Source organism: Neurospora crassa, linkage group I (genome assembly GCF_000182925.2).
Source record: "Neurospora crassa OR74A linkage group I, whole genome shotgun sequence".
In the NCBI taxonomy this organism is placed as follows: domain Eukaryota; kingdom Fungi; phylum Ascomycota; class Sordariomycetes; order Sordariales; family Sordariaceae; genus Neurospora; species Neurospora crassa.
Window position 1 is genome coordinate 7,557,808 of NC_026501.1, and position 25,126 is coordinate 7,582,933.

General features: G+C 52.7%; 5 protein-coding genes across 8 annotated transcripts; 4 read left to right on the plus strand and 1 right to left on the minus strand.

Annotated features, from left to right (window-relative positions):
- The first annotated feature begins 5,500 nt into the window (after positions 1-5,500).
- ck-1a (casein kinase I isoform delta) lies at positions 5,501-9,547 on the plus strand. 3 transcript variants are annotated; one of them, XM_011394512.1, is made up of 5 exons: positions 5,539-5,654; positions 5,802-5,969; positions 6,585-6,642; positions 6,734-7,803; positions 7,932-9,545. In XM_011394512.1, the coding sequence occupies exons 3-5, from the start codon at positions 6,631-6,633 to the stop codon at positions 8,002-8,004; spliced, it is 1,155 nt and encodes a 384-aa protein (XP_011392814.1). In that variant the 5' UTR covers positions 5,539-5,654; positions 5,802-5,969; positions 6,585-6,630; the 3' UTR covers positions 8,005-9,545. The 3 variants fall into 3 exon arrangements, with proteins under 3 accessions (XP_011392815.1, XP_011392814.1, XP_011392813.1); XM_011394511.1 differs by having other exon boundaries at positions 5,591-5,654; positions 7,919-8,563; XM_011394513.1 differs by having other exon boundaries at positions 5,501-5,654; positions 6,734-9,547.
- Positions 9,548-9,865: 318 nt separating this feature from the next.
- NCU00684 lies at positions 9,866-12,369 on the plus strand. Of its 2 annotated transcripts, XM_011394510.1 has the most exons (2): positions 9,866-10,421; positions 10,480-12,369. In XM_011394510.1, exons 1-2 carry the CDS (start codon positions 10,267-10,269, stop codon positions 11,999-12,001), a joined length of 1,677 nt encoding a protein of 558 aa, XP_011392812.1. In that variant the 5' UTR covers positions 9,866-10,266; the 3' UTR covers positions 12,002-12,369. The 2 variants fall into 2 exon arrangements, with proteins under 2 accessions (XP_011392812.1, XP_011392811.1); XM_011394509.1 differs by having other exon boundaries at positions 10,066-12,349.
- A 2,190-nt stretch (positions 12,370-14,559) lies between these two features.
- On the plus strand, positions 14,560-17,613 carry pkac-2 (protein kinase A catalytic subunit-2). Its single transcript, XM_960729.3, has 4 exons — positions 14,560-15,695; positions 15,763-15,858; positions 15,930-16,470; positions 16,537-17,613. The coding sequence occupies exons 1-4, from the start codon at positions 15,410-15,412 to the stop codon at positions 16,862-16,864; spliced, it is 1,251 nt and encodes a 416-aa protein (XP_965822.3). The 5' UTR covers positions 14,560-15,409; the 3' UTR covers positions 16,865-17,613.
- A 324-nt stretch (positions 17,614-17,937) lies between these two features.
- NCU00681 (GTPase activating protein) lies at positions 17,938-22,450 on the plus strand. Its single transcript, XM_960728.2, has 2 exons — positions 17,938-18,922; positions 18,992-22,450. Exons 1-2 carry the CDS (start codon positions 18,500-18,502, stop codon positions 22,115-22,117), a joined length of 3,549 nt encoding a protein of 1,182 aa, XP_965821.1. The 5' UTR covers positions 17,938-18,499; the 3' UTR covers positions 22,118-22,450.
- Positions 22,374-24,918, minus strand: NCU00680 (2-methylcitrate dehydratase). Its single transcript, XM_960727.2, has 2 exons — positions 24,268-24,918; positions 22,374-24,079 (listed from the first exon to the last, which is right to left on the minus strand). The coding sequence occupies exons 1-2, from the start codon at positions 24,568-24,570 to the stop codon at positions 22,685-22,687; spliced, it is 1,698 nt and encodes a 565-aa protein (XP_965820.1). The 5' UTR covers positions 24,571-24,918; the 3' UTR covers positions 22,374-22,684.
- Positions 24,919-25,126: the final 208 nt, after the last annotated feature.

The window sequence follows — 25,126 nt, forward strand, 5'->3', positions numbered from 1 at the left end:
ATAAGCGGGGAGACTTTAATCGATAAGAAGTCTAGAGTCATAGTTGTGATATCAAGGCACGCCTCGTAAACCATGACAATGATAAAGCAGATATAAATCGAGTGAGGTTTACTAGAAACTTTGTCATAAGTACTTTCACCAGTCTCTGTTTGCCATAAGAGAGTCAAAAATAAGGGGGGAAAAGAGCCTAAAAAACTTGCAAAAAAAAAAAAAAAAAAAAAAAAAAAAAAAAAAAAAAAAGAACCTAAGAAAGAACACTGTACTTTTGAGTAACAACCTCTCAGAGCTTCCACACTACCTCAGCTCACCTAGCAAGTTAGTCATGTTGATGTGTTGCTATCTTACTGGTAATACACCGGATACGAGGAGTTACCTAGGTACTTAATGTCAGTTGGCCAGTCCATAACCATTCGCGCATTCTTTGTTCTGAAAGAAATATACAAATCACAATTGGACATCTACATGTTGAGTGTATCTAGACTCATTCCCATAAATGGTCATTGTGACGTTCTTGCGGGAGAGGATGGCGTTCACCATAACACTCCAGAGGTACAGAAGGTGGATCATGATTACCTAGGTATGTTCGGCAGAAGAACTCGAATAAGTACCTAGGTACACCACTTAGGAATGCGACTGCCCCATGGAAGTTTTACTGAATCTAATGATGAAGACAAGAATCTACCTCAGCTGGGTAACTCGTCTGACGAACTCCAGCCTGGCTCTGCAAGGTGAGTGTGTGTAGGTAAGAAATGTGCGAGAAAAGAATGGTATGTACATGAGTTTTGGAGGAGGAGACTCTTCACCTATACCGGACACTGCTATGTGCTGACGAAACACGGCAATGAGGGATCGGTCCCACATGACTTTCAATATTCTCAAGAGAGGTGCAGCTAGATTACCTCTAAGCTCTCATCACTTCGAACACTGACCTCGACTTCTTTGGTCACCGTACCTACCTATCAACCAACGGAATGTTACTTGAACAGAATGTCCGGGATGGTAGGTAAATTGTATGCTTGCAGTAGCAGCAGAATCATGGTTGAAGTAGGTTAGATGTACTTCCTAGGTACCTAGTTACGAGCACTACATGTACCTACGCAGTCCCCGGAACATGGGTAGGTAGGTAGGTAAGTGATTGTGTCAGGTGATGAGGTCACCCTTGGGGAGAATCTGATAGAGCTCTCGTCAAAGCGGACAGGTAGTAGTCACTGGTACTATCTCCGCCCTTCTTGACCTGTCCTCGCCCCGACAGTATTCGCCCATGGGCTTTTGTTAAGGTCAAATCTTGGGACCATAGCATTCCAGACATAAAGCTATCAACAGTCTTGATGCTCTCAGTCTGTACAAGGTAGTAGTTAAGGTACTCTACCACCTTATGTGAGAGAGATCATACAACGCGAATTGCTTAGTATCAGATAACGAGCACAGCAATAAGACACTTTGTTCCATGTATACCTAGAGGTAGGTATCAAGTCCAGGGTGCTTCCCGTCCGGTCAAAAAGAAGAACCCCGTCATCCCTGGCTCCCTCCCGCACACACCTTCCATGTCGATATCCAGGTACCCAACGTTCGGTACACCTGCCGTCTTGGCGTATGCCCATTTAAGTGCAGGCAATTGTCAAGATATTTCCAACCACTGCAAGCAAGACACTCGTCCGAAGAGGACCATGAGAGCAAGATGTACGTAACATACTATATCAGGTATACATTCCATGAAGCCCGCATTCTGAGATGATGCTTTCACTTAGCTTTTAGGACCCGGTGATGAAGATGAATGCGCGACTTTCTCCGACTGGTTTGTCGCCTAGATTCTTGTCGGAAAGCTCGGGCTGCCGCTGGGTTTGAAATTGACAGGAACCGGTGTGTAATCAGAATTCCCCGATTGAAGCAGATTCGAGGATACCTAGGCTCCCACGCAGGTATTACTGACTTGAGTGGCTGCTTTGTGACGTCCATATTTTCTCTTCCGTTGGTGATTCTTCTCTTTGTTATCATCTGCGGGGGTGGCCAAGTCTCGGCAAACAACTTAGAGACACAATAGATCTTGAACGACTGAAGAACATGGTATATCAGTCTTGTACGGGAACCGGAGTATTTACCCGCACTCAAACCATGGCGTCTTGTTTAACAGTACCGCTTTTCCCACGAGCCCACTTGCAATAGGTGTATGTAGCTTGAACACAATTGGTCTTTTTAGTTGGCTAATTCTAGGACACTACGTAACTCACTTCCATTCTGCGCTGCTGTTTGGGCGATCTTAGGTTGCTTTCTTGACCAATCGCACATTTGTCGCGTGCCACGACAGTTGTGTATCAAAAGCCGTCAGCTGATGGGTGAAGAATCTCTTCGCTATTTATTCTGTGAAAGCAAGGAAGCTTGGAATGGGGAATGATCGGCGGTGTCGAGACACAACGGCGTTTTGTCCGTTGGTGATTGGGAACCGAACAGATGCATACACGCACCAACAACCCAACTTACGGGGCGGTAGATCTTGCGTGAAGTGTCTGTTGAAAGTCTGATGGTGGATCATTAGCGGGAGGTGTGTCCGGGTCCGATGAGGGTATTGGCCAAATTCGCTGGGTCAACACGAGGAGTGACAGGCTGATGGGTTACGATCCGGGACGTTGGAACAAGTTGGAGTCTCTGTCACGGTGAATCCCCTAACAACCAACCTCTGCAGGTTTCGCTACCTAGATGTCGGGTATGTTCCTGGAGAGGAAATGTGTCCCAGAATGCAACCGGGCAACCTGGAACTGGCGATCTCCGAAATTTTAGAGATTCTGGCCCATCTGGCGACACACGAACCGTTGGGAAGTAGTTTTTCATACCAAAACAAAAGAGGATCCAGAAGGTGTCGGTGAAAGATTTGAATTGGTGCTACCATTCACCTTATCTGCAGACAAGCCGCCTTGTGCTTCTAGAATCGGGCGCATGTTCTTCCTTTGTCTGTTGCCCGTTTCCGTTCCCGTCCGTATACTACCGATTTTAACAGCTTGGAGAGCATGGCAGGCATGGGTAAGGGTCGGTAATGGATTACTGTGTTGCAGTTGGCGGTCAGGGCGGTGTAGCCAAACTGACGAAGCTGGTTCAGGATATTTGGGGGAAAAAAAAAAAAAGAAGAAAAAAAACAGTTCTAGTGTCAATGCCCCTCCAACTGGCATGTCGTCTGATACAAACGCTTTGGTAATCTGGGCATTGCTATGCGCAGGGATCATGGCATGTGTTTGCCGCTTCCAAAGATCGAGCCACGGGAAATCAGTGCCACCCTTGTCTGCCCCTTGGGTCGCGTTTTGGGCAGCAAAGCGGAGGCGAACCACCGGCGGACCTAAGGCTGGCTCCGTTATGCCTCGGGTGCATTCTGTGACTTCGTTGTCGGCCCATGGAAAGGTTTGAGATGAGGTTCTTTTGATAGCTTCTGACAGCCTCAGATAGAGAGTTCCTAAGCTGGTCATGTTTCCAAGGCTGCGAATTATGAAGATGCAGGTAGCGCCGGTTGATTGAACAGGATTTTCTCCGACACCGCCTTGTACGTGTAGTGTAGTTGGAAGATACACGTCGGTAGTATCTGCAAGGCCAGGGGGATTGAAATTCCGGGCACTGTCTTGGAGACGACCAGGTACCCCTAGCACGGCAGACCGAACATGAGCAATGGAAGGATATGTGTAGCCCTTTCCCTGTGAGGACTGAATGCTCTGCCGATTCTGAATGTACCTCTATGTATTCCATCCATTGGCAATTCGAAGAACAAACTATTGAATGATGGACTGAGGGGGTCGGACGGAGGTTGCTGGTTGTCGCAGCGAGGATAGTAGCGAGTGTACTTGCAAGAGCAGTGAGACGCTGACATGGAGGGCTTGGCCTCTCAGCCGCGCCTAACGTCCTCCAGATATACGACACAGTGCGCTCTTTTGAAGAGGTCCACTAGACCCGTGATCTTCGGCAGCGGTTTTTGAGATCTTATATTGACAGTTCTCGGTGTAGCTGTTCTCTGCAGGCTCTGTGGACGGCTTTTGTGTACACTACTGCGCAAGCGCCCGTCAAACAATATGGCTTGTCGTGACCGCTTTGATAGGCTCTCCCGTGGCTGCCGCCAACCACTTGACGTAGGTTCTTTGCATATCTAGCACGGAACTCTTGGGGCCTTGTGAGGAAGCTATGAGAGGAGATGACAGGAAGGGCGCTTTTGTTCGGTATGTTCCAAGCTGTCGGGACGCCAGTCGCAGAGGTTTTGTCCCACGGGGTGGGGAATGTTGATCGCTTTTGCAAACGACTGTCTGTGTGATTATGGTACAGAGCCCTGTCGTACGCAGAATGTACACTACACCGAGCTGTCAATCCCGCCATGGTTGAACGATGCGCCTTGCTTGTGTTTTGGTCCCTTCGTCTGATCTTTTGAAAGAGGGCTCCTGCATTCCGTCTGTCGTATAGTCTCCATAGTGAAACATCACAATGATGCAGTTGTGAACGGGGAAGAAGCGGGACATTGGTCACAGAATGTGTACTGCGTAGTGTTCTAAAGTAGTCAGAGAAGGCACCTGACTTGATCAAAGTGCCGTTCAATTCTCTTCGAAGCTGATATCGGATGGGTTATGGATGTCGTATTTGTCGCAATTGCTGTTGTAACGTATACCAGTCAGATTTAGTATTAATTTTGGGACCGGGAGCCAACCAAGCTAATATGATACAGCACAGACTCTCAATAGTACTGCGTACAGCAAGAGAACGAACTGAAAGCAGGCAGGCACTTTGGCACTGGATTGGCTATTGGGCCCCGTCCAGTTTCTGCCTAACAAAACGCTGAGCCTTCATTCCGACCTCTTCCACATTCACAGGGCGTAATATGGGAGGCGCGGTGTATCATGCCTTCCCTCGTAAATAGAGGTATGTAGAGGTAGAGGTACGGTGCGGTCCTGCCCGCATCATCAAGTATAAGCCTTTCGGTTACCTTACCTTACCGCAGCACGTTTGCCTTGCCCACGCAATGTCCACTGCAGTGCCGCCTGCATCCTATCCTGCCGTCGTAAGGTGTTGCCGGCGTCTTGCCTTGCCTGTTGGGGAACTGCAAATCAGCAGATTTTGTTTGTTTGAAAAGCAAGCCTGCATTCGGAGATCTTTGGATGACAGTTGGACATTGCCAGAGAAAAGGGCGCGCCCAGAAGCCACATGAAACTCCGCCCTCCAATGCCCTGGGCTGGCAGGCCTGGGACGCCTGGCCCTTGCCTGAGGTGGCTCGCTGTCCGACGGTGCAGTGAGAGAGCTCCAGTCATTTTTTGCCATCTCGCTCACCTTGGCACTGTGTCCGGCTTATTGCTTGGCCCGCACTGTGACACTGTGGATGGCGGCGGTGGATCACGGCTCCTCCACTTCCCGTCAGTTCGCCAGCTGGATGCCGCCAAGAACCAAGCCAAAAGAGCGCGCGCTGGCTGGGCCTGGTCGATCTGGCGAGCCTGGCTGGCACTTGGCGTTGCCGTCTCAAATCCTGCCAGTCCCCAGTCCCCCAGGTCGGTCGGCTGTCCAGAAGTCCCAGTCGGTCCCAGTCACCAAACTGCCTCCTCCTCCCTTCTCGCTGTCTCGTTTCCCTCTTCACATCGTCCTTTCCCTCGCCCCCCGTCTCACCACCGACGACCTAAAATTTCCCGGCGGCGACGACGACGGTAAGAGAACCTACCCCAACCACCAAAACAATCTCTTGTTTTTTTTCTTCCCCCGCATGCTGCACCATACATCAACACCAAGCCCGCGTCCATCAGCTTGCCGCTGCACGCTTCGTCTCGACTGCATTTTAACACATACCCGTACAGATTGAGCTGCATTTCATCGCCCCCGACGCTCCAACATCACTTAAGCAGCCTTCTTCGGCACGCACGCCCCTCTCGATTATTCATTGCCATCCTGGTCTCGACGACCCTTGAGCACAGCATTCGGTCTGCGACGACCGTTTACAAAAGGAGAACACATCCCGCCGAAGAGTGAGTTAAAACTTCCATCATCATTTCCGTCAGACGGGTTGTCGTTCCCAGCGAGCGAGGGAGGTTGCTGCACGCATTGTGGTGGTTCCACTCAGCTGCCGCCATGTATCGGTGAGCTGATTGTTGGCCCGTCCGCCAACCAATCTGCCCGCGCTGGCCGCATTTGCCCGCTGTTTGCCCGGATGCACACCGTCGCCATCGGTCACGACACCGACTTGATAGGCTTTTCAATAGCCTCGACACCCTTCTTGGCATGATGGTGGGAATGGCATCACTACAATGCTCCCCAAGGATGGCAGCGTCGCCCAGGCCATCGTTGAACACGTCCGTGTCGACATAGCCCTGATGGACAGTGTTGTCACGCCGTCCAGACGCTCCGTCTTCCAGGGCGATGCACGATGTGGATGTGTTTGCAGAGGTTTCTGGAAATGTTGCCGTCACCATTGACACATGGGCCACTTCATGGAGCAGTCGAACAACCTATTGTGACCGAGCCGGGCAAGGACTCCCACCCGAACACCTGGGACGACACTGGCCTTTCTCGACAGCTCAGCGTTCGACATCGTTGCGTATGCGTACCTTGATGGCCCTTTTACTGACATCTATCGGCTATAGTTACTGATCTTCTGGGATTCGTCTTTCTCCCCTATTAACCGCAAACATGACTACCATGGTACGCTTATCCGTCAATTCCGAATCACCACGGCCTCCTAGGCCTTTGGTTGCCAACGTCAAAGGTTGCATCCTGCTAACTGGAAGGCTAGGATCTCCGCGTCGGTAACAAGTACCGGATCGGTCGCAAGATCGGCTCTGGTTCTTTCGGTGACATTTACCTCGGCACCAACATCATCTCCGGTGAAGAGATTGCCATCAAGCTGGAGAGCGTGAAGGCCAAACACCCTCAACTAGAGTACGAGGCCCGCGTTTACAAGTCTCTCGCCGGTGGCGTTGGTATCCCCTTTGTCCGCTGGTTCGGCACTGAGTGTGACTACAACGCCATGGTCCTCGACCTTCTTGGCCCCAGCTTGGAGGATCTGTTCAACTTCTGCAACCGCAAGTTCTCTCTGAAGACTGTCTTGCTGCTTGCTGATCAGCTCATCTCCCGCATCGAGTACATCCATGCCAAGTCGTTCATCCACCGCGACATCAAGCCTGACAACTTCCTTATGGGGATTGGCAAGCGTGGCAACCAGGTCAACGTGATCGATTTTGGTCTTGCCAAGAAGTACAGAGATCCCAAGACTCACTTCCACATTCCTTACAGAGAGAATAAGAACCTTACTGGCACTGCCCGTTATGCCTCCATCAACACGCATCTCGGCGTCGAGCAGTCTCGCCGTGACGACATGGAGTCCCTTGGCTACGTCATGCTTTACTTTTGCCGCGGCTCCCTCCCGTGGCAGGGCCTTAAGGCTGCCACCAAGAAGCAGAAGTACGACCGCATCATGGAGAAGAAGATGACCACTCCTACCGAGGTTCTTTGCCGCGGCTTCCCCAACGAGTTTGCCATCTACCTCAACTACACTCGTTCCCTCCGCTTCGATGACAAGCCTGATTACAGCTATCTCCGCAAGATCTTCCGTGACTTGTTCGTCCGCGAAGGTTTCCAGTATGACTACGTCTTTGACTGGACCGTCTACAAGTACCAGAAGAACGCCCAGGCTATCCAGCAGGCTGCTGGCAACTCCAGCCAGCCCCAGCCTGCGGACTCCAAGGAGGCGGCCCAGGCTGCTGCTCGTAAGGACCCTCAGCAGGCCCTGAGGAGCGGATCCAGGAAGCCCATGACCGGCGAGACACCTGAGACCAGCCGTGCCGTCGGTGGCAGCGACAGGATGTGAGTTTGCCAGCCTAGCCCAGCATTCCTAGTAAGGAATCTTGTTTCCTTCGAGTTTGGTGTACTCAATAACGCTGGCCGGAGGTAGAATGCTGACATGATGGCTGACGTTCAGTTTGCGATAATAGGCTGCGCTCGGCTGCTAAAGGTCAAGGCGCTGGCTCCGGACATGTGGCCGGCAGGTATCGTCCTATGGAATGAGACTGCGGTTGCTCGCACATGGTATCTACTTGGAACAAGATCTTCGGCGGGTTGTTGGAGTAGCAGATTGCGCATTGGTCAAATGGTTTGATTCCTGCACCCGCCTTTCGTCATCCAACGTCCCTCGAGCGTCTGGATGGAGTGGAAGCGGATGGCTGTACCTGGCCAGCACCATCGACCGATGCATCTCCTCTACACAGCCAGACGGATTACTTGCGACAGATTGCTTCTCTTCGTTCTTCGGCATCTCTATCAGTTACTGCCCTTATTCATGGCTCGGACGGATCTTCGGTTTATGGCGGCAGTGCAGTTCGACTCTTGGTCGAATCTGTCTTGCTCCTATTTGACCGCAGACCTTACGAACGGCATGCCCAGTATCCCGGATTCCTGGGGTGCTGAAGTTGGAGACCTTGGCCTTTCCATGGGCCGAGGTTTAAAATGCCGTCGGAATTGCAGCAGCGGTCATGAGATACGGCTTGATCAAGACGGGCCATTTATGGCAAAAGTCTCGTTCGAGTCATGTCGTTGCGAGATAACAATAAGCATCTTCCCAGTCGGCATCCCGTTTCCCATTGTTTTGTTTTCGTTTACTATCATGCACGATTTCCTTTTGGTGTGTCATTTCTCTCGCATCGGGTCTCGCTTGTGGGGAGGCATTAGGGGACGAAGCGTTGCACCTTTTTGCGAAAGTCATATACATCAATTGTTGGTCAGTTGGTATTAGCTTGGAATCATGTAGCAGAGTTCAGGTCACGGGGTGGTTATTGGTCTATGGCGCCTATGTGCCAAAGTTTCCGTCCAGACGATGGAGATTTCGTGAATGCGGCCACTGCTCAGTGACACGGCGAGGTCCTAAGTTCGATCGGCTGGAGGTTCTGGGTTGGACAAGCAGAGATAGCCTCTTAGCTCATGCTCGAAGATTCCTGGACGCATCTGCTGGCGCGGTGGCTTTCCATATCGACACGATGGTTACGCGTTCACGACCTCGTACCCAAATCGAAATATCAGGAGCACCGCATATAGAGAAGGGCACCTTTCAGCCGCCTGCTTTTGTGGGAGAGCTTTGACCTTGGGATATTTCGGGGACTTGGCTGACATCATGGAGACAAGACGGATATGACTGGTATACACCACGTGGAAAGAGCTCGGGCAACATGAAATTCAAGCTAGTTCTCCTAATACACGTCTCATATCTTAGCCCAATTGGACCGTTGCCGAAGTTGTGTCTGCGTGCATATAGCTTCCATGAGCAAGATAAACGTGCTGTTCTGCAGTTACCTAATTCTCTTGTCTGTCCAAATGGGGTTATTGATTACATGTGCTGGTGAAGCCACCGACGGCTCAGCCTTGATTACCAGCGTACGGGCTGGCCGAATTGACCCTAAGACAAGCAAAACAGCGGTGTCTGAAAGAGGCTGTAATGTCTACGTCACACCTCTGGTCCAATCACAACATTTCCAATCCTACCATGGCTTTAGGGCCTGTGTACCGCGGCGATGGGAACATGATAGATATGATAATAAATACAAAAGTAAATAAAAAGGATGCTACCATCATCACGTATAGCTTGCGGCTTCTGGATATACCTGTCCTGGATTCAATTTTTGGTCATAGTTCGATCCAACAACTTCTGTTCTCTCTCACCATATTTCAACCTCTTGAAGGCAAGCGCTCTGCTTAGTTACACTGTTGTTGGGACTATTCGTTTCCGTAAATTTTCAGGAGTCAAGATACACTCAGCACTTCAACTCATGAACTCGGAGGCCTTACTGGAATAGAACTACGCCTTGATAACCTATTTAGCCCCACCAATTGAATCGTTGGATTCGACTGAACTTTCGTCTCGTCTTGGATCAACACGAACGGCACTGCAGGGAATCAAGACATTTGGTCCCAGGCCAAGCCACACTCGGGACCCCACATAACGATACCTCAACAGCATCTGAATCAGCCGATTCATGACAACCTCTCGTGCGCACCACATAAACTTGTGCTCCGGAGGACTCGGTTCTAGAATTCTAATTTATATTGATTGATCCAACATACATACATCACAAAGATATCTATCCATACTTCAACGTTGAGTGTGCTTGACATATCCGGGGCGTTTGATGTCAACAGACCAAAGCGCACTTTCCTCTTCAACAACAACAGCTGCTGCATCTCTCATTTGGTGAGAAACCAATAACAACAAACGCGCGTCTTAACGCCAGCAGCACTCAGCAAGCCGTCTCCGCGACCATCTCCACGCGATCGCGGAAAATGACGCCCTCAACTATTGACCTCTTGATCCTCACTTTCAACTGCGCAAAGAATCTCATCAATGTCGCCGTTTGGGCGGCGCACTTGAAGGCGGCTCTGTCGGCGCAAGGTGTAGGAAAAGGGAATGGCAATACGTTGCCGGACGTGGTTGTTTTGTGAGTAGTCATCCAATCCAAAGCGATGCTGTAATTTTTACTCACCATTGATATCCAGCTCTCTACAAGAAGTAGCCCCGCTGGCTTACTCCTTCATCGGCCCTTTCTTTTTGAACACGTACTACGCTCGGTACGGGGAGGCGTTGAACCTCGCAGCTGGACAACTACTCGAAGAGGCCGATGAATACGGGACAAGCAGTGATGGCGCCAGTGGTGACCCATACAAGCTCATCCGGGCCAAAAACGTTGGGATGACAGCCATCCTGCTCTTTGCCCGTGAACCTTCCAAGATACAGCGGATCGAAGAAGCAGAGTGTGGATTTGGCGCTGCGGATATGGGCAACAAGGGTGCGGTAGGGCTACGGGTTACTTGGAGCGATGTCGTGGATGGCAATGATAACGCGATAACGACAACAACAGAACAAGCAAAGACGACGGAACTCACCTTTGTGGCCACGCACCTGGCTGCGATGGAATGGAACCTCAAGAAGCGCAACGCCAACTGGCGCAGCATCGTGTCAGGCCTGACTTTCGCCAACCCGCGCAACGTTTTGCCCGCCGGCGAGTTCCCATCCGAAAGCCGAGCAGCGCGGTCGACGCCGGATAGGTCTGGGGCGGGGGACACGGCACCTGTAGCTCGTACTCGGGACGACAGCAGCTCAGCCGATGCCGACGACCATACCGATCTCGCGTACGGAAACGGCGATGGCGATTCTGACGCCCAACCCCTCCTCAACAACCCCAGAGCCAGCGCTTCCTACAAATCCACCCTCCAACAAATCTCCATCTTTAAACCAACCTCCCACCTCTTCCTAGCTGGCGACCTCAACTACCGCATTGACACCACCACACCCCCTCCCCTCGCCACCTACCCTTCCTTCGATCCCTCCTCGGGCAACCACTTCTCCCACTTTTTGCCTCGTGACCAACTTACTCAAGAGCGCGAAGCCGGACGAACTATGCACGGCCTTTCCGAGGCGCCGATAACCTTTGGCCCGACGTATAAATACGACGTCCATCCAGCCAAGGGGGAGGCGGTTAATGAGGAAGCGGTGAAAAGAGGGGATAAAGTGAATGGAGTGCCGGAGGTGCCGTGGCGGTTTGCCAGCCATCGGTGGCCGGGGTGGTGTGATAGGGTTTTGTATTTGGATGTTCCGCCTTGGGTTACGGCAACAACAGAGCTAGAGCAGCAGCCAGAGGCAGAGGCAGAGCGGGAAAAGGTGAAAGTGGAAGTGGAAGTGTACGATTCTCTGCCGGTCGTGGAGACGAGTGATCACCGACCTGTGTTCTTCAGGGCGAAGGTGCCGGTTTTGGGGGAGGAGGCGATGAGGCTACCTTTGGTTAGCGAGGGTGAGGGCGAACGGGAAGTAGAAGAAGAAGAAGAATGGAAAAGGGACCCCAGGGTGTCGATGCCGGTCGCCGTGGATGTACATGCTTGGGAGAGGAGGGCGGCGGCCAGGAGGAAGGAGGTGGTGGTGGGGTGGACGGCTTTCCTTTGGAGTACGAAGGAGGGAGCGCTGGTGTTGGCCACTTTATTGGTTATGGGTGTTGGGAGTTGGTGGTTGTTACGCGATTGGTAGTAAATGGGTTTTGATGGTGGTTACGATGAATGTGGATGCATGGGCGGTTTTGTTGGGTTTGCAAATTCTTGGATACGGGGCACGAGGATAAGGGGGTACGGAATGGTTACGAACCTCTACGTCTACATGAGCAACCTGGATGGTTTCTGAGAGGAGGATATACCTACAATGCACTTCTGAGATCTGAGGAGGGTGGGGTTTCCATGGATCGGCGTGGTCATTTTCAAGAAGGTAGATAGATTCTCTTGCCTCAAGGCTTGTGTACCTCTCCTACTCCGGTTATCAATATGCATCATTATTGCGTGCTTGTCCACTTGGGCAGCCTATCAGAATCAATATTATAAAAGGCATACAGAACATATTTTCGGATAAGCTCCCATCCGAGCGTGCTGATATGTGCGGCATCGATGACCCACGTACAATGTCCGAAGCAAGAACATTTTTTTTCTGAAAGCAAAACATAATAAAGCAGCCGAGAGGTCAGGTCTGGTCTGAGCGACCCAAACGAGTCAGCGCCCTCGTATCAGAACATGCATACGCATGGACAGAATCCCCTTCGTTCAACACGGCCACCAGGAGCCCGCCACACGAGGCACACGACGAGGTGATGGGATATCGTGGGTAAGGAGAGTTTCGACACTGGTTTCTCTTGGATCGATGTTGTAACGGTCTGCAACATGACGAGCAGGACGAGCTCAACCGTGAATCTTATGTACAGAATACACGACATACTAGAAGTATGACTGTATAATTGCCCTATCATATGATTATTACATCAGGATCTTTTTGTTTCCGTTCTTTATGATGGTGGTTTTTGAGCTTCAGATGGGGGGGGGGGGGGGCCTTGGCGCTTGGCGGATGGGCCCGAAGGGAAATCTTTTGTGATGGGCATCGGAGATTAACGGCCTATTTTTGCCAACCGTCACTGACTATCACACACATGCGTTACAAAACCGAACTTATCTCGGAGTGAAAAAAGGCGCCAGTGCTTCGAAATGTAACACGAAGCTATTCGCAGTTGTGGTGGCAAGTCACCGCCGTCCTAGGCATGTATGTACTGTGTGTGTGATGTCATGGGGGGGGGTAAGTACATACAAGTAAGCCCCGCAACTTTTGATTTACATAGAGGTACCAGCGGAACTGGAGAAGACGGACCCTGCGTGGAGATTGAAAAGCTACAGTACGGCAACCAATTTGTCACACGACGGGAACGACCAGCGTTTAGGCTGGAGATTTCAGGGGCAGGTGCCGCTGGTTTTTCACTGGGCTCCTTCATGAAGCACGCATCGATGATACCTACCTAGGACGGAAGCATGGGACGGAAAGTCTAAAGCAGGCACGGGCGGGAAGGAAAAGGTACAGCCGGAGGTACTAGTCACAGGCGTTGGGGCGGCTCCCCGTCTAAATAGGTACGAACAGGAACGAGCATGGCAGCAGCAGCCGCCACTTGTTAAAATAAGTAGGTATTCTAGACGACGTCGTCGTCCAACGAAACGAATATCGAGATGGACATCGACATCCCCAGTATTCCACTTTTTCTGTACGCTGACGCAGTGTACGCAGCAGTAGGTAGGATACGTGAGCTCCTCTTTGAACCCCGGACTACCTAACGGTGCCTGAGAAACCCCGCAATTTACGATTCAAACCGGGTCGTGCGGCTGTTTTAGGCGCTGGCGGCGGAGGGTCCCGGCAGCAAATCCTTGACGAGGACGGGAATATCAACAACCGTCGAGCCGGTTCTTTCCTAGATTGAAATTGTTCTGAAATGATCCTTTACAATGTAGTACACTTAGCCTGTAGCGTACAGCTAGAGGTAGTGGTGTAATGAAATGGATCATTGTGGTCACCATGGTGATAGAACTACAGGAGGTAGCTTTAAAGTCTGTGTTTCCATCCCTGAACTGAGTGGTCTCCGAGCGCTCAGTGAATCACCGTGCATTATTTCTGTATCTGTTATTGTATTCTTGTCAAGGAACCCAAGTAACCGAAACTTGTCCACTTTGTTTCTCTTTCTTCCCCTTCTTTCTCTCTCTCTTGCTTTCTCTCTCACATCATCGAAAAAGAAAACACCTCGCAAAAAGGGAAATGCAAGCCGCCCTCGCCGCCCTTTACATAAATAGTCTTTATAGATGCAGCCTTCGTCAAGTTCCGGGTCCCGTCTCGGACTTGTAAAAGACCTGATTCGCTGTGATTCGCCGCCGATCGGTCCGTTTGGTCCAGAGACCCGTGCCTCTCGCATCTCAGGGCGACATTCAGGGCAATCCAGGCCCACGAGATGTCGCGCAGACAACTGGGGTCTGCAGAAACCAACGTCATCCCCGCCGCCATCGCTCCCAAACAAAGCCCACACTGCCCACACTGCCCACACCCCCAGGTCTCATCCCACCATTCCCCCCACTGCGAAGCGCGTGAATCACTGCATCCCTTCAGCTACAGCAGTGCCTGGTGGACAGTGAGGAGTCCGTCAGGAAGAGAACTCCGTTCCACCACCAAGACTCGTTGAACCTGGCGGGGATAAGGTACGGTAAGGTGTAGGCATTGGATGTCGTCGTGATGGGGTGTCCAAGTGAAGCAATGGATCGTGACCGTTGTCTGTTCACACCGTTCCCTTCATACCCATGCCGGGCCTCAGATTCATGACTACACCTACTACCATACAGTAAGGTACTTTTAGTCCCACGATTATAGGACTCCGGTTTCCCACCTTCCCTTTTCTCTACTGCTCTTCGTCACTGGCATCCCGCTGGGCCGGATGGGGCCCGACCTCTACCCGAGAACCAACGAACTTATGTCAAGAACCCCGCCGCCGTAACCTACCACATGAACGTCTTCTCCCGTTCTTTAAACTCTGTCCCCATCTTTTCACTTTCCGCCCCGGCACAGCACTGTAACGATCTGCCATTGACTCTGCCCGGCATTACCTAGTAGCCTGTGGCCCACAGAAGTACAATCTCGATACATATACATATAGTCTAGACACTACACTCGACAACTTGAACCCCTGACGCTCTTCGCCGACTACACCCACCCACCTACCCTTTTTGCTTGCTGTATATCCCGTCTGGACGTCTTCGTTTGGTCCGCCCTCTTGACTGGTTACGGCGTTGACGGAATTTTCCCCTTCGGCCCTTCTTCCGTATCTATCAGTCTCGCATAATCTTTGGTGGCCTGATACCGAGTGCTATCACCTCAGCTATCTTGGGAAACATCACGAGCGGAACAGCAACCCGGCCACGGGCGCTTTTGACTCTACCCCTCACATTCAGTTGCCTTTCCACCTTCACGTTCCTCTTCAACTTAGCCACCATAGGGACCTTTGTCGATACCTCCAAACGCAGCTTGTCGGACGACTCGAAAGACGGAAACATAGCTGCCGCTTTCCGAGTCACTCACTGGTCCGCATCCAACATGGCGGCCACCGTCGCCTCGTCACACCCATTTGGCGGTGGGCTACACCCACTGCAGGCAAAGGGGTTACTTGCAGCCGCCCAGCAGCGCCAACAACAGCAGCAGACGCAATCGCAACCGCAACTTCATCCCTGCATGCTCTCGCAGCACCACTCTTACCAGAACGACCAACGGCGAAATGACCCATCACAAACGCAAAAGAATAATGATACGAGTGGTGGATTCGAGATGGCCACGCGCAAGCCCCGGCTGAGCGACTTTCACCGTATAAGGACATTAGGAACTGGTACGGTTCCAAGACTTCCAACGCGCCTCACGGACTGTGTTGCTAACCACTTATAAACGGGCGATAGGCACCTTTGCTCGTGTGGTACTCGTCCGACCAGCCAATGGCACCGAAATTGACCGCCAAAAGGTTTACGCATTAAAGATTTTGAGAAAGACGGAAGGTTAGTTTCGCTTGGGCTGCTTTCAAACCAGAAAAATGCCGGGCGTCAGGATCACTAATAGGTGGTTACAGTGATCAGACTAAAACAGATTGACCATGTGCGCCACGAGCGGCAGATCCTCCAGGATGTAACCGGCCACCCGTTCATCACCAGTCTGCAAGCCTCCTTTTCCGACCACGACTTCCTCTACCTGCTGCTCGACTACATTCCCGGCGGAGAGCTGTTTACATACCTGCGCAAATACCGACGGTTCGACGAGGAGATGGCACGCTTCTACGCGGCTGAGATTGTGCTCGTGCTCGAGTACCTCCACGAAGAGCAGGGTGGGATAGCTTACCGAGATATGAAGCCCGAAAATCTGCTGTTGGATGCGGATGGGCACATCAAGCTGGTCGACTTTGGTTTTGCCAAGCGGCTGGGGTACAATGACGTTGAACGCCCGGTCGAGACCTACACCCTTTGTGGCACTCCAGAGTATCTGGCGCCCGAGGTTATTCAGAATAAAGGCCACACGACAGCGGTGGACTGGTGGGCGTTGGGGATCCTGATATACGAATTCCTGACGGGCTATCCCCCGTTTTACCACAACAATCCCCTCGAGATTTACAGACAGTGAGTTATTCCCAATTTGAGCTGCTGCTCCAGACGCAAGTCCACCGTCACTAAGACCCAAGTCAGAATCGTAGAAAAGCCGGTTTTATTCCCCTCGTCAACAGAAATCAGCGAAGAAGCCAAGGACATCATCCGGTCCTTCTGCACCGTCGATCGGACCATGCGACTCGGCAACATGAGCGGCGGCGCGGCAAGAGTGAAGGCGCACCCATGGTTCAAGGGCGTCGACTGGGAGGCTGTGGAGCAAAGACGGCACAAGGGCCCCATCATTCCTCACCTAAGTCACCCCGGCGACGCTTCGTGCTTCGACGTCTACCCGGAGCAGGACGTCCACAATGAGGCGTACACGGAAGAGATGTTTGAGAAGTACGAAAAGTACTTTGGGGACTTTTAGTGAAAGGGCCTCAGGTCGACGAAGGGATTTCGCAAGCGCCCAAGTATTGGTGCTCAGGCGGATTTCTCAGAAGATCCTCGGGCTGGGTTACTGGCTCAACGGGGCAGAAGAATATCGGATATAATCAATCGGATGGGACATATGGCGTTACTGCTTAAAGTCACTCGCTTGACATTGAGGAGACGGGTATGCTTGACGTTCCAAGTAGCCAGGCCCGTCTCCAGTGTGTCAGGTTGGACCTCGGTCAAAGGCGACAGCACGGTGATGACAAGGAACGGTTATAATTGTAGTTTTTGTCTTTGGTGGATTTCATATCATGACTCTTCGTCGTTCTCGAGAATGAGAACTGACTGAAATGGGAAGAGACGGGCACGGAGTTATTACAGGACGATACGGGAAGGGCGTCGCGGGTTTATGGGTTACTTGATGCCCTGCTTTTTATGATTTTATATCCCCCCTATGCTACCTAGTGCACACCAGAGAGTCAGAGCTCTATGTCTAGGTAGGCAGACACTTTGACGTTGTTAGAGGGTAGAGGTACGAAGAACGCGACACATAGCTGGTATAGTAAAGAGGGAATACGTGTGAATGAGTTCAATATATTCCTGGATGGTTGATCAGTCTAGAGGTAGTCTCACCTTGCCGCTTGTTGATGATCGAGTGATAATGTATTAGGAGGGCCTCTGGGAAGAGGTTGAAGCCCAGGAAATCTATTACATACATACCTACCTTACAGCAACGGAATACGCTAACGTCAGGAACGTTCGGTACATGGTAGGGGGTGCCCTGTGCTGCTGCGTCGGTACGTAGGTAGAAAGCTAGAGGTAGGTACCTCTTTACAGTACCTCTACCTAGGTATGAAGCTGCCACTGCTGCCACTGCTGCGAGGCCGTTGCCCGCCCGGCCCGCACGGGTTAAGCTGCCCTGCCTGGGCTGTATCATTGAAACACAGCAGGGCAGACAGGTCCCCACAACCTAACTGGGGGGCGAGGCACTGGACTGAAGCAATGGACGACCTGAGGACCCGACGGAAGAGGAGCCTCCATCCATCGCTTCAATCTCCATCAGACCTATGCCACCTTCGTTTCATCCATCCCACTCAACTAACTGCCCGAGCCGCAAACATCCTCCTCCGCAGACAGACCACTACAGCGCCAGTCGTTACCACGCATTTGACGACACCTCCCACCCCATTGGCATCTCTTGAAATAACACAGATCGCCCAAGCCCCGGCCAGCATCACACAACAGACTGCAAGAGTTAGTGCTCGGCTAAATCTCACAAAGACCAGAGCCAGGGCACTGGAAGGTCAACCCACCGTCACCACCGTCACCACTCTACACCACCCATTCGAGTTCCCCATTACTCCGACCACATATACCCGATCATCCTACTCTTCTTCGCTTCTCGTCGGCGTCTACACCCACCGAGACTTCTCCCGCCGTACACACATTGCAAAAGCAACAAGTGGTTGCCGGGCGATGCCGCCAAGCTGAGCTTCCGATCGACCGCCATCAGCCCGCCAATCGTTCCGCTGCCCGCCGCTCGATACCATCATCTACAATCGCATACACACACAAAGCTGCCTCGGGCCTCTTGATGGCAGGGCCGTGAGCTCGCGCAACCACAGTAGCAATGTTGAACCTATCGAGCTTTGTGCAAAAGGCACAGCAGCTGCTTGATCCGACCCAGGGCCTGAACCTGACCGATTCCGACAAGAACCCGTCCAAGGCCTCCCTCTTCCAGAGCCAATTTCGGCTGCCCGACTCCCAACACCCGCTCTATGAGATCACAGCCGAGCTCACCATCCCTCCTTCAAACGTGACACAGGGCGGCAAGGACCAAGATAGGGGCTTCCACTACGCCGGGAAATTGCACCTTTCAGAGGCCTACCTCTGCTTCTCCACCACGCCTTCGAGCTTCCTGCAGTCGGCTAGCACCTCGACCTCTTCGGCATTTACCGGTCAGACTCACGGCGGCGGACCCAGCGGTAACGGCTTCACCTTCCCTCTAAGCTCTATCCGCAGGGTAGAGCGCCTTCACAGCCAGAATTTCCAGGTAGGATGTCATTCATCCCTTCAACAAGATAACAAACAAGGATGCCTAGACCAGTGCTGATTATAACAGTTTGCTCTTGCGATAACAACCTGGAACGGAATCAGCCAGGATGCTCTCAAGGACAACAAGGACAAGAAAGAAGTGAGGGAACAACGGATCACTATTCAGCTTGCCGGCACACGGGTCGCTTGCGAGCGCTTCTGCGATGGTCTCAAGAAGGGACTTCGTGCGGCCGTGGGTAATGTCGGCAAACTCAAAAAGGTCATCGGCGAATGCTACTCGGAATACCTGCTACGACCCGAGGAGCAGAAAAGCGCGAACCCGCCCGACGCGGGGCTCGGCATGATCTTCCGATACCCTGGCGATCCCAAAAAGCTGCGAGACCGAGCAAAGATGCGCCTGTGGGCCGAATACCTTCGCGACAATGGTCGGAACGTGACGTTGATCCGTCAACCTACCTTCCACAAGCTCATCAGAGTCGGCCTGCCAAACCGGCTAAGGGGCGAAATCTGGGAGCTGACATCAGGCTCCGTCTATCTGCGATTAGAGAATCCGACATTGTATGCCGATACGCTCGCCAAGCATTCAGGGAAAGAATCGCTCGCGATTGACGAAATTGAAAAGGACCTAAATCGAAGTCTTCCGGAGTATCCGGGGTTTCAGAGCGAGGAAGGTATCGGCCGGTTGCGCCGGGTGTTGACCGCCTACAGCTGGGTCAACGCTGACGTTGGCTATTGCCAGGCCATGAACATCGTGGTAGCGGCGCTGCTGATCTACATGTCGGAAGCGCAGGCCTTCTTCCTCTTGTCGACTCTCTGTGACCGGCTGGTTCCTGGCTACTACTCCACCACCATGTATGGTACCCTCCTGGATCAGAAGGTGTTCGAATCCCTTGTGGAGAGGACTATGCCTATCCTGTGGGAACACTTGGTGAAGTGCGATGTGCAGCTTTCAGTGGTCTCTCTTCCGTGGTTCCTATCACTGTACATCAACTCTATGCCCTTAGTCTTTGCCTTCAGAGTCCTGGATGTTTTCTTCGTGGAGGGCCCCAAGGTACTGTTCCAGGTTGGCTTGGCTATTTTAAGGATAAACGGTGAGGAGCTACTGGATGCCTCTGACGACGGTGCCTTCATCTCGGTATTAAAGAATTATTTTGCTCGGCTGGATGAGTCGGCACACCCCAAGTCGGAGAATCCGAAGCTGAGAGCTGTTACCAGGTTTCAGGAGTTAATGGTGGTGGCATTCAAGGAATTCTCTGGCATCACACACAGCACCATCACAGAGCTGCGCCTCAAGAACAAGGACGCAGTGTTGAACAACATTGAGAGCTTTGCCAAACGGACGGCCATTCGGAACCTGGGCCCGGAAAGCAAGCTTCTTAGCACCGATGAGCTCGGTGCGGTATACGATAGGTTTTACGGTGTGTTGTACGAGAGGCAGCAACGGGATCTCATCATCAAGCAGGAAGAGGCAAGGAGAGCCAAGAGCAACAGGATATCGAGAATCGGCCAAGTGGTGGACGAGGGGAATGTTGAAAAGGGGCGAGTTGGGCTGGGCCCGAGCACAAGCCTGATGGATTACGATGCCTTCAGAGAGTTCCTCGCGGGTATCGCTAAGTGGGCTGTTTCGGACTCCCCCACTCAGTCTCGCCGTGACACGGGTTCCAGTAACGGGGGAGGGTTCTACAACAGTTTCCGGAAGAACGAATCATCCATGTCTCCTTGGGGCAATGGTCCTGAACCAGCAGATCACGAGTTCCTCCAAAGGCTGTTCAGGAAATGGGACTTTGATTCCAGCTCCGCGCTCACCCTCCAGAACGTCGTTACTGGCTTGGCCCGCATCAAAGGAAAGCGTGATATCATGGGAACGATTAACTACTTCTTTGAACTGCATGACGATGATGGAGACGGCAAGGTTGATCGTGAAGGCATATTGCGCATGTCCGAGGCTTTGCTCTTTCTATCACGTCGGGGATTGGAGGGTACACTGGATCGTGCAACAGCACCTAACGGGATGATGACTGAGGGCATGGTGACCCCTGGAAATGAAGTGCCCGACCAATCTGTTAACGAGAGATTTCTCGGGAGCGTCAGTGCATTTATCAGGAGGTGCTTTGAGTACGCAGACCCAGACCATCCCAACAACCAAAACAGCCAGCAACCACCACAACAACAGACGACGTCTCGTCAGGAAGAAAACCTGATCTCCATTGATGACGACGATGCCGCCCAGGGCTTGGCAGACCCTGATGCCTTTGCCATTGGTGACGACGACGACGACTTTGACGAAGAGAACGATGACGATCTCCTAGCCATGGACTCCCCAATCGCCAGCCCGCGCCCAGCCAAGCGCTCCGAGGACACCGCCACTTCGAGCCTGCAACCGCCATCCTCGCTGCATCTCGACCCATCCACCGCGCCCTCGTCCATCTCCAACAACGACGAAGACCGCCGCCGCCGCGTCTCGCGCCAGCAGTCGGAAAAGGCCAACATCGCCCTCGACCCCAACAACCCTTTGCACATCACCCTGCCCACCTTCCGCATGGTCGTCCTGGCCGACGAGCTCCTCGAGCAATTTTTCGAGTCATCCTTCCCGTGCTCGTTCCACCTCGTAGAGGGCATCAACATGTCTAGCGGCAACTCTTCCAACGCCGCCTCGTCGTCCTACGGCGTGGGCGGTCTAGGAAGCACCTTCTCCCACATGGGCTTCTTCGGCGGCGCCGGCGGAGCAAACAGCCAGCAGGGAGGAGCAGGTGCCGGACGCGGTCTAAGAGGCGTACTGGACAATATCGTCACGGATGGAATGCGTGTCGCGGCGGAGGTGAGGAGGCGCATGGAGGAGGCGCAGAGAGAGCTGGAGAAGAATGCGCTGCCAGGGCAGCACAAGCCGGGCGGCGCGAATCGTGGTGGTGGCGATGATGACGATGATGACGAGGATGATGGGGGGCCTGTTGAAGGGTTGTCGCTTGGCGGTAATGGGAATGGTTCTGGCGGCGCGGGAGGGTCGGCGGCGGGGATGAGAAGTGGAGGAGTGAGGAGTTCGGATAGAGATTTATTGACGGGGGCGGATGCAGAGGCTAGTGATCCTACTGCTGAGGCTCAGCTGCAACAAGGGAGTGGTGGTAGTTTGGGAGGAGGAGATGAAGCGAATGTCGGTGGTACGGCCAAGGTTGTGGGCGTCGAGTTTGACGGTTAGGAACCGTTGGACAAGAACATGATTTGACATTATGGTGGCCCCTTTTGTTGGGGTTTCTGTGCGTGGTTCAGGCATCTTAAGAGGTATACTTTACTGTGGATTGTGCATGGGGTATTATTGCCAGGTCATATGAAGGGCTCAACCGTCTTCTGTTTTTGTTTTTTGTTTTGCCTTTAGTCTACTAGGTCCGCAAACTTACTAGGGAGTTTGGTTCAACGTGTCTTTTTGGTTATTGTAACTGGCAAGGAGGTCATCATTCTGAAGGGTTTTTTTTTTCTTTTTCATTTTAGGCATTTTCTTAGTTTTACAATAGGTGACAATCATATCAGTCCCAGTAATGATGTTTGTGATTGAGTATGAAGTGAGTTCCCACAGAGGATACAGTTCACAATCCCTTTCTTTGAATCACCAGCCAGTATGAAGACCAGAACGATACATGTAAACCAAAAAAGAAAAAAAATGGTATATTCATTTCACGCCATTCTAAGCACACCAAAGATCGCTTCTATATAATGCACAACGTCCCCTCCTTTTTCCTCTCTGCTCCAGTCAAACAAAGCCACACATTTACTGAGCAAACTCGCTCTTCTCGTTGACATAAAGATCAACATACTCATCAACCGACATAGCCTCCAACTCCTTAGGGTTCTGGCCAAGAGCAACCAGCTTCTCAACCTTGTCGGCGCTGAAGTGGGGCTCCAAGTGACGCTTGTACTTGGCCAGGATATGGGGCTTGGCCTCCTCGCGACGGAGGCGGTGGCCGAGGGGCGCCTCGACGACGACCTCGTCAAGGAAGGTGCCATCGTTCAGTTCGACGGTGAGACCGTTGGAGATGGTGCGGAGGGCAGGGTCGTGGTAGTCGGCGGTGAACTGGGGGTCCTCGACGCACTTGATCTTCTTGCGGAGGGATTCGACGAGCTCCGAGGTGGCGGCCTCGGAACCGTCCGTGTAGTCGCCGGCGGTAAGGCGGCCAAAGACGAGCATGACAGAGCACATGTACTGGATGCAGTGGTCGCGGTCGGCAAAGTTGTCCATGGGCTTGAACTGCTTGTCGATGATGCGGACGCAGGCCTCGTGCGTGCGGATGGTGACCTCCTTGATGTCGGCCGCGGACTTGCCCATGGCCTTGAGCTGGGCGTGGATCTTCTCCGAGGCCTCGACGGCGGTCTGGGAGTGGAACTCGGCGGGGTACGAGACCTTGAAGAGAACGTTCTCCATGACGTAGCTGCCGTAGGGGCGCTGGAACTCGAACTTCTTGCCCTTGAAGAGCACGTCGTAGAAGCCCCAGACGGGCGCGGAGAGGACGGTGGGGACACCAGGCTCGCCCTTGAGAACCTTGAGGGCCAGGTTGACGGCGCGCTGGCAGGCGTCACCGGCGGCCCACGACTTGCGGGACATGGTGTTGGGGGAGTGGCGGTAGGTGCGGAGGGACTGGCCGTCAACCCAGGCCTGGGTGATGGCGTCGGCCGTCTGCTTCTCGTTGAGGCCGAGCATCTTGGAGACGACAGCGGTGGAGGCGACCTTGACGAGGACGACGTGGTCGAGACCGACCTTGTTGTACGAGTTGAGGAGAGCGAGGCAGCCCTGAATCTCATGGGCCTTGATCATGCCCTCGAGAACATCGCGGACGGTGAACTGCTTGCCATTGGCGAGGTTGCCGCCGGCCTTGTTGGTGCGGGTGATCCAGTCGGCGACGGCGAGGATGGCGCCAAGGTTGTCCGAGGGGTGGCCCCACTCGGCGGCGAGCCAGCAGTCGTTGTAGTCGAGCCAGCGGATCATGGTGCCAATGTTGAAGGCAGCATTGATGGGGTCGAGCTGGTAGGGGGTACCGGGGACCTTGGGGCCGTTGGGCACCACGGTGCCGGGGACGGTGGGACCGAGAAGCTTGGTGCACTCCTTGAAGCGGAGGCCCTCAAGACCGCAGCCAAGGGTGTCAAGAAAGACCCATCTGGCAGTGTCGAACTGTGAACATTGGCGGTTAGCATGTGGTGTTTTGCACAGGGCATGTAGGTTCAGTTCGACTTTCGTCCGATCTTTATAACCAGTTCATCTTATATACATCTTCTCGAGATTGAGGGCTTTTTCTTCTTTTTTTTAAAAAAATAAAAAAAAAAATAAGAATAACTTGACGGGCAAGGGACGGAACTTACAGCAAGCTCCGAATCAATGTTCTTGTTGAGGACATAGTCGGCAATGTCGGTGATCTCGGGGTCATAGCCCTTGTGGGCGGCGGGCGAGGGGGTGACGCCAGGGGCGGCAGACTGGAGGGACGCCATGGTAGAGAAGCTGCTGGTGCGGGTGTTGGGAAGAGCAGAAGTGGAAGTGGAGGAAGAGTTCTGGAGTCTGAAGGCAGACTGGAGACCGGCGAATCTGGGGCAGCTAAGGTTGCTCACACGCTGGGATAGGCGCACTTGCTTGGACGCGTGGCGGAGACCGCGATTGACAGCAGACATTATGGTGTTTATAAGAAGAGATAAGGAAGAAGAAGCTGATGGAGGACAAGGAGAAGAAGAAGGAGAAGAAAGGGAGTGAGGTGCCCGGACAAACAGAAGACTTGAAGCCAAGAGACGTTTTATGTTTCTTTTCACTCTCTCGCTCGGCTTAACACACCGAGCCAACACCAGCGTGTACCTTCTTGACCTGGGGGCGGGACAATTGGCGCGGGGTTGACTACTAGTGTAGCACCCGACCCCAACTCGGCTCGACCGTGGCCGCCGTCGCTCAGACGGAAGAGCTTGAATTGGTCAACCAGCGTGTTTTACCGCGGTCTGCCGAAACCTCTTCTCCCCACATTCGGTCGGGCGCTGGTTGATGACTGGCTAGAGAGGTTGTCGGGCGCTGGCCAGTTCCCCAGTGTTACATCTTGTGATCGGTCTTGCAAGAGGAAAGAAGATGTCACTAAACCCAGAAAGGCATGTCGATACAACAGCGACGACATTTCCCCTTTCACCGTCCGTCCATCGAGAAAAGATCGGCTAGGTTTATGTAGTGTAAGACGGCAAAGACACG

Excerpts from the sequence above, each read along its gene's own strand:
- ck-1a (XM_011394512.1), top strand. Across the intron at positions 7,804-7,931 it reads GTCGGTGGCAGCGACAGGAT|GCTGCGCTCGGCTGCTAAAG; the intron begins GTGAGTTTGCCA and ends TTGCGATAATAG.
- NCU00684 (XM_011394510.1), top strand. The coding sequence starts at position 10,267 with ATGACGCCCTCAACTATTGACCTCTTGATCCTCACTTTCAACTGCGCA. Across the intron at positions 10,422-10,479 it reads TTGCCGGACGTGGTTGTTTT|CTCTCTACAAGAAGTAGCCC; the intron begins GTGAGTAGTCAT and ends ATTGATATCCAG.
- pkac-2 (XM_960729.3), top strand. The coding sequence starts at position 15,410 with ATGGCGGCCACCGTCGCCTCGTCACACCCATTTGGCGGTGGGCTACAC. Across the intron at positions 15,696-15,762 it reads TATAAGGACATTAGGAACTG|GCACCTTTGCTCGTGTGGTA; the intron begins GTACGGTTCCAA and ends AACGGGCGATAG. Across the intron at positions 15,859-15,929 it reads GATTTTGAGAAAGACGGAAG|TGATCAGACTAAAACAGATT; the intron begins GTTAGTTTCGCT and ends AGGTGGTTACAG.
- NCU00681 (XM_960728.2), top strand. The coding sequence starts at position 18,500 with ATGTTGAACCTATCGAGCTTTGTGCAAAAGGCACAGCAGCTGCTTGAT. Across the intron at positions 18,923-18,991 it reads TTCACAGCCAGAATTTCCAG|TTTGCTCTTGCGATAACAAC; the intron begins GTAGGATGTCAT and ends TGATTATAACAG.
- NCU00680 (XM_960727.2), bottom strand. The coding sequence starts at position 24,570 with ATGTCTGCTGTCAATCGCGGTCTCCGCCACGCGTCCAAGCAAGTGCGC. Across the intron at positions 24,080-24,267 it reads ACATTGATTCGGAGCTTGCT|TTCGACACTGCCAGATGGGT; the intron begins GTAAGTTCCGTC and ends CAATGTTCACAG.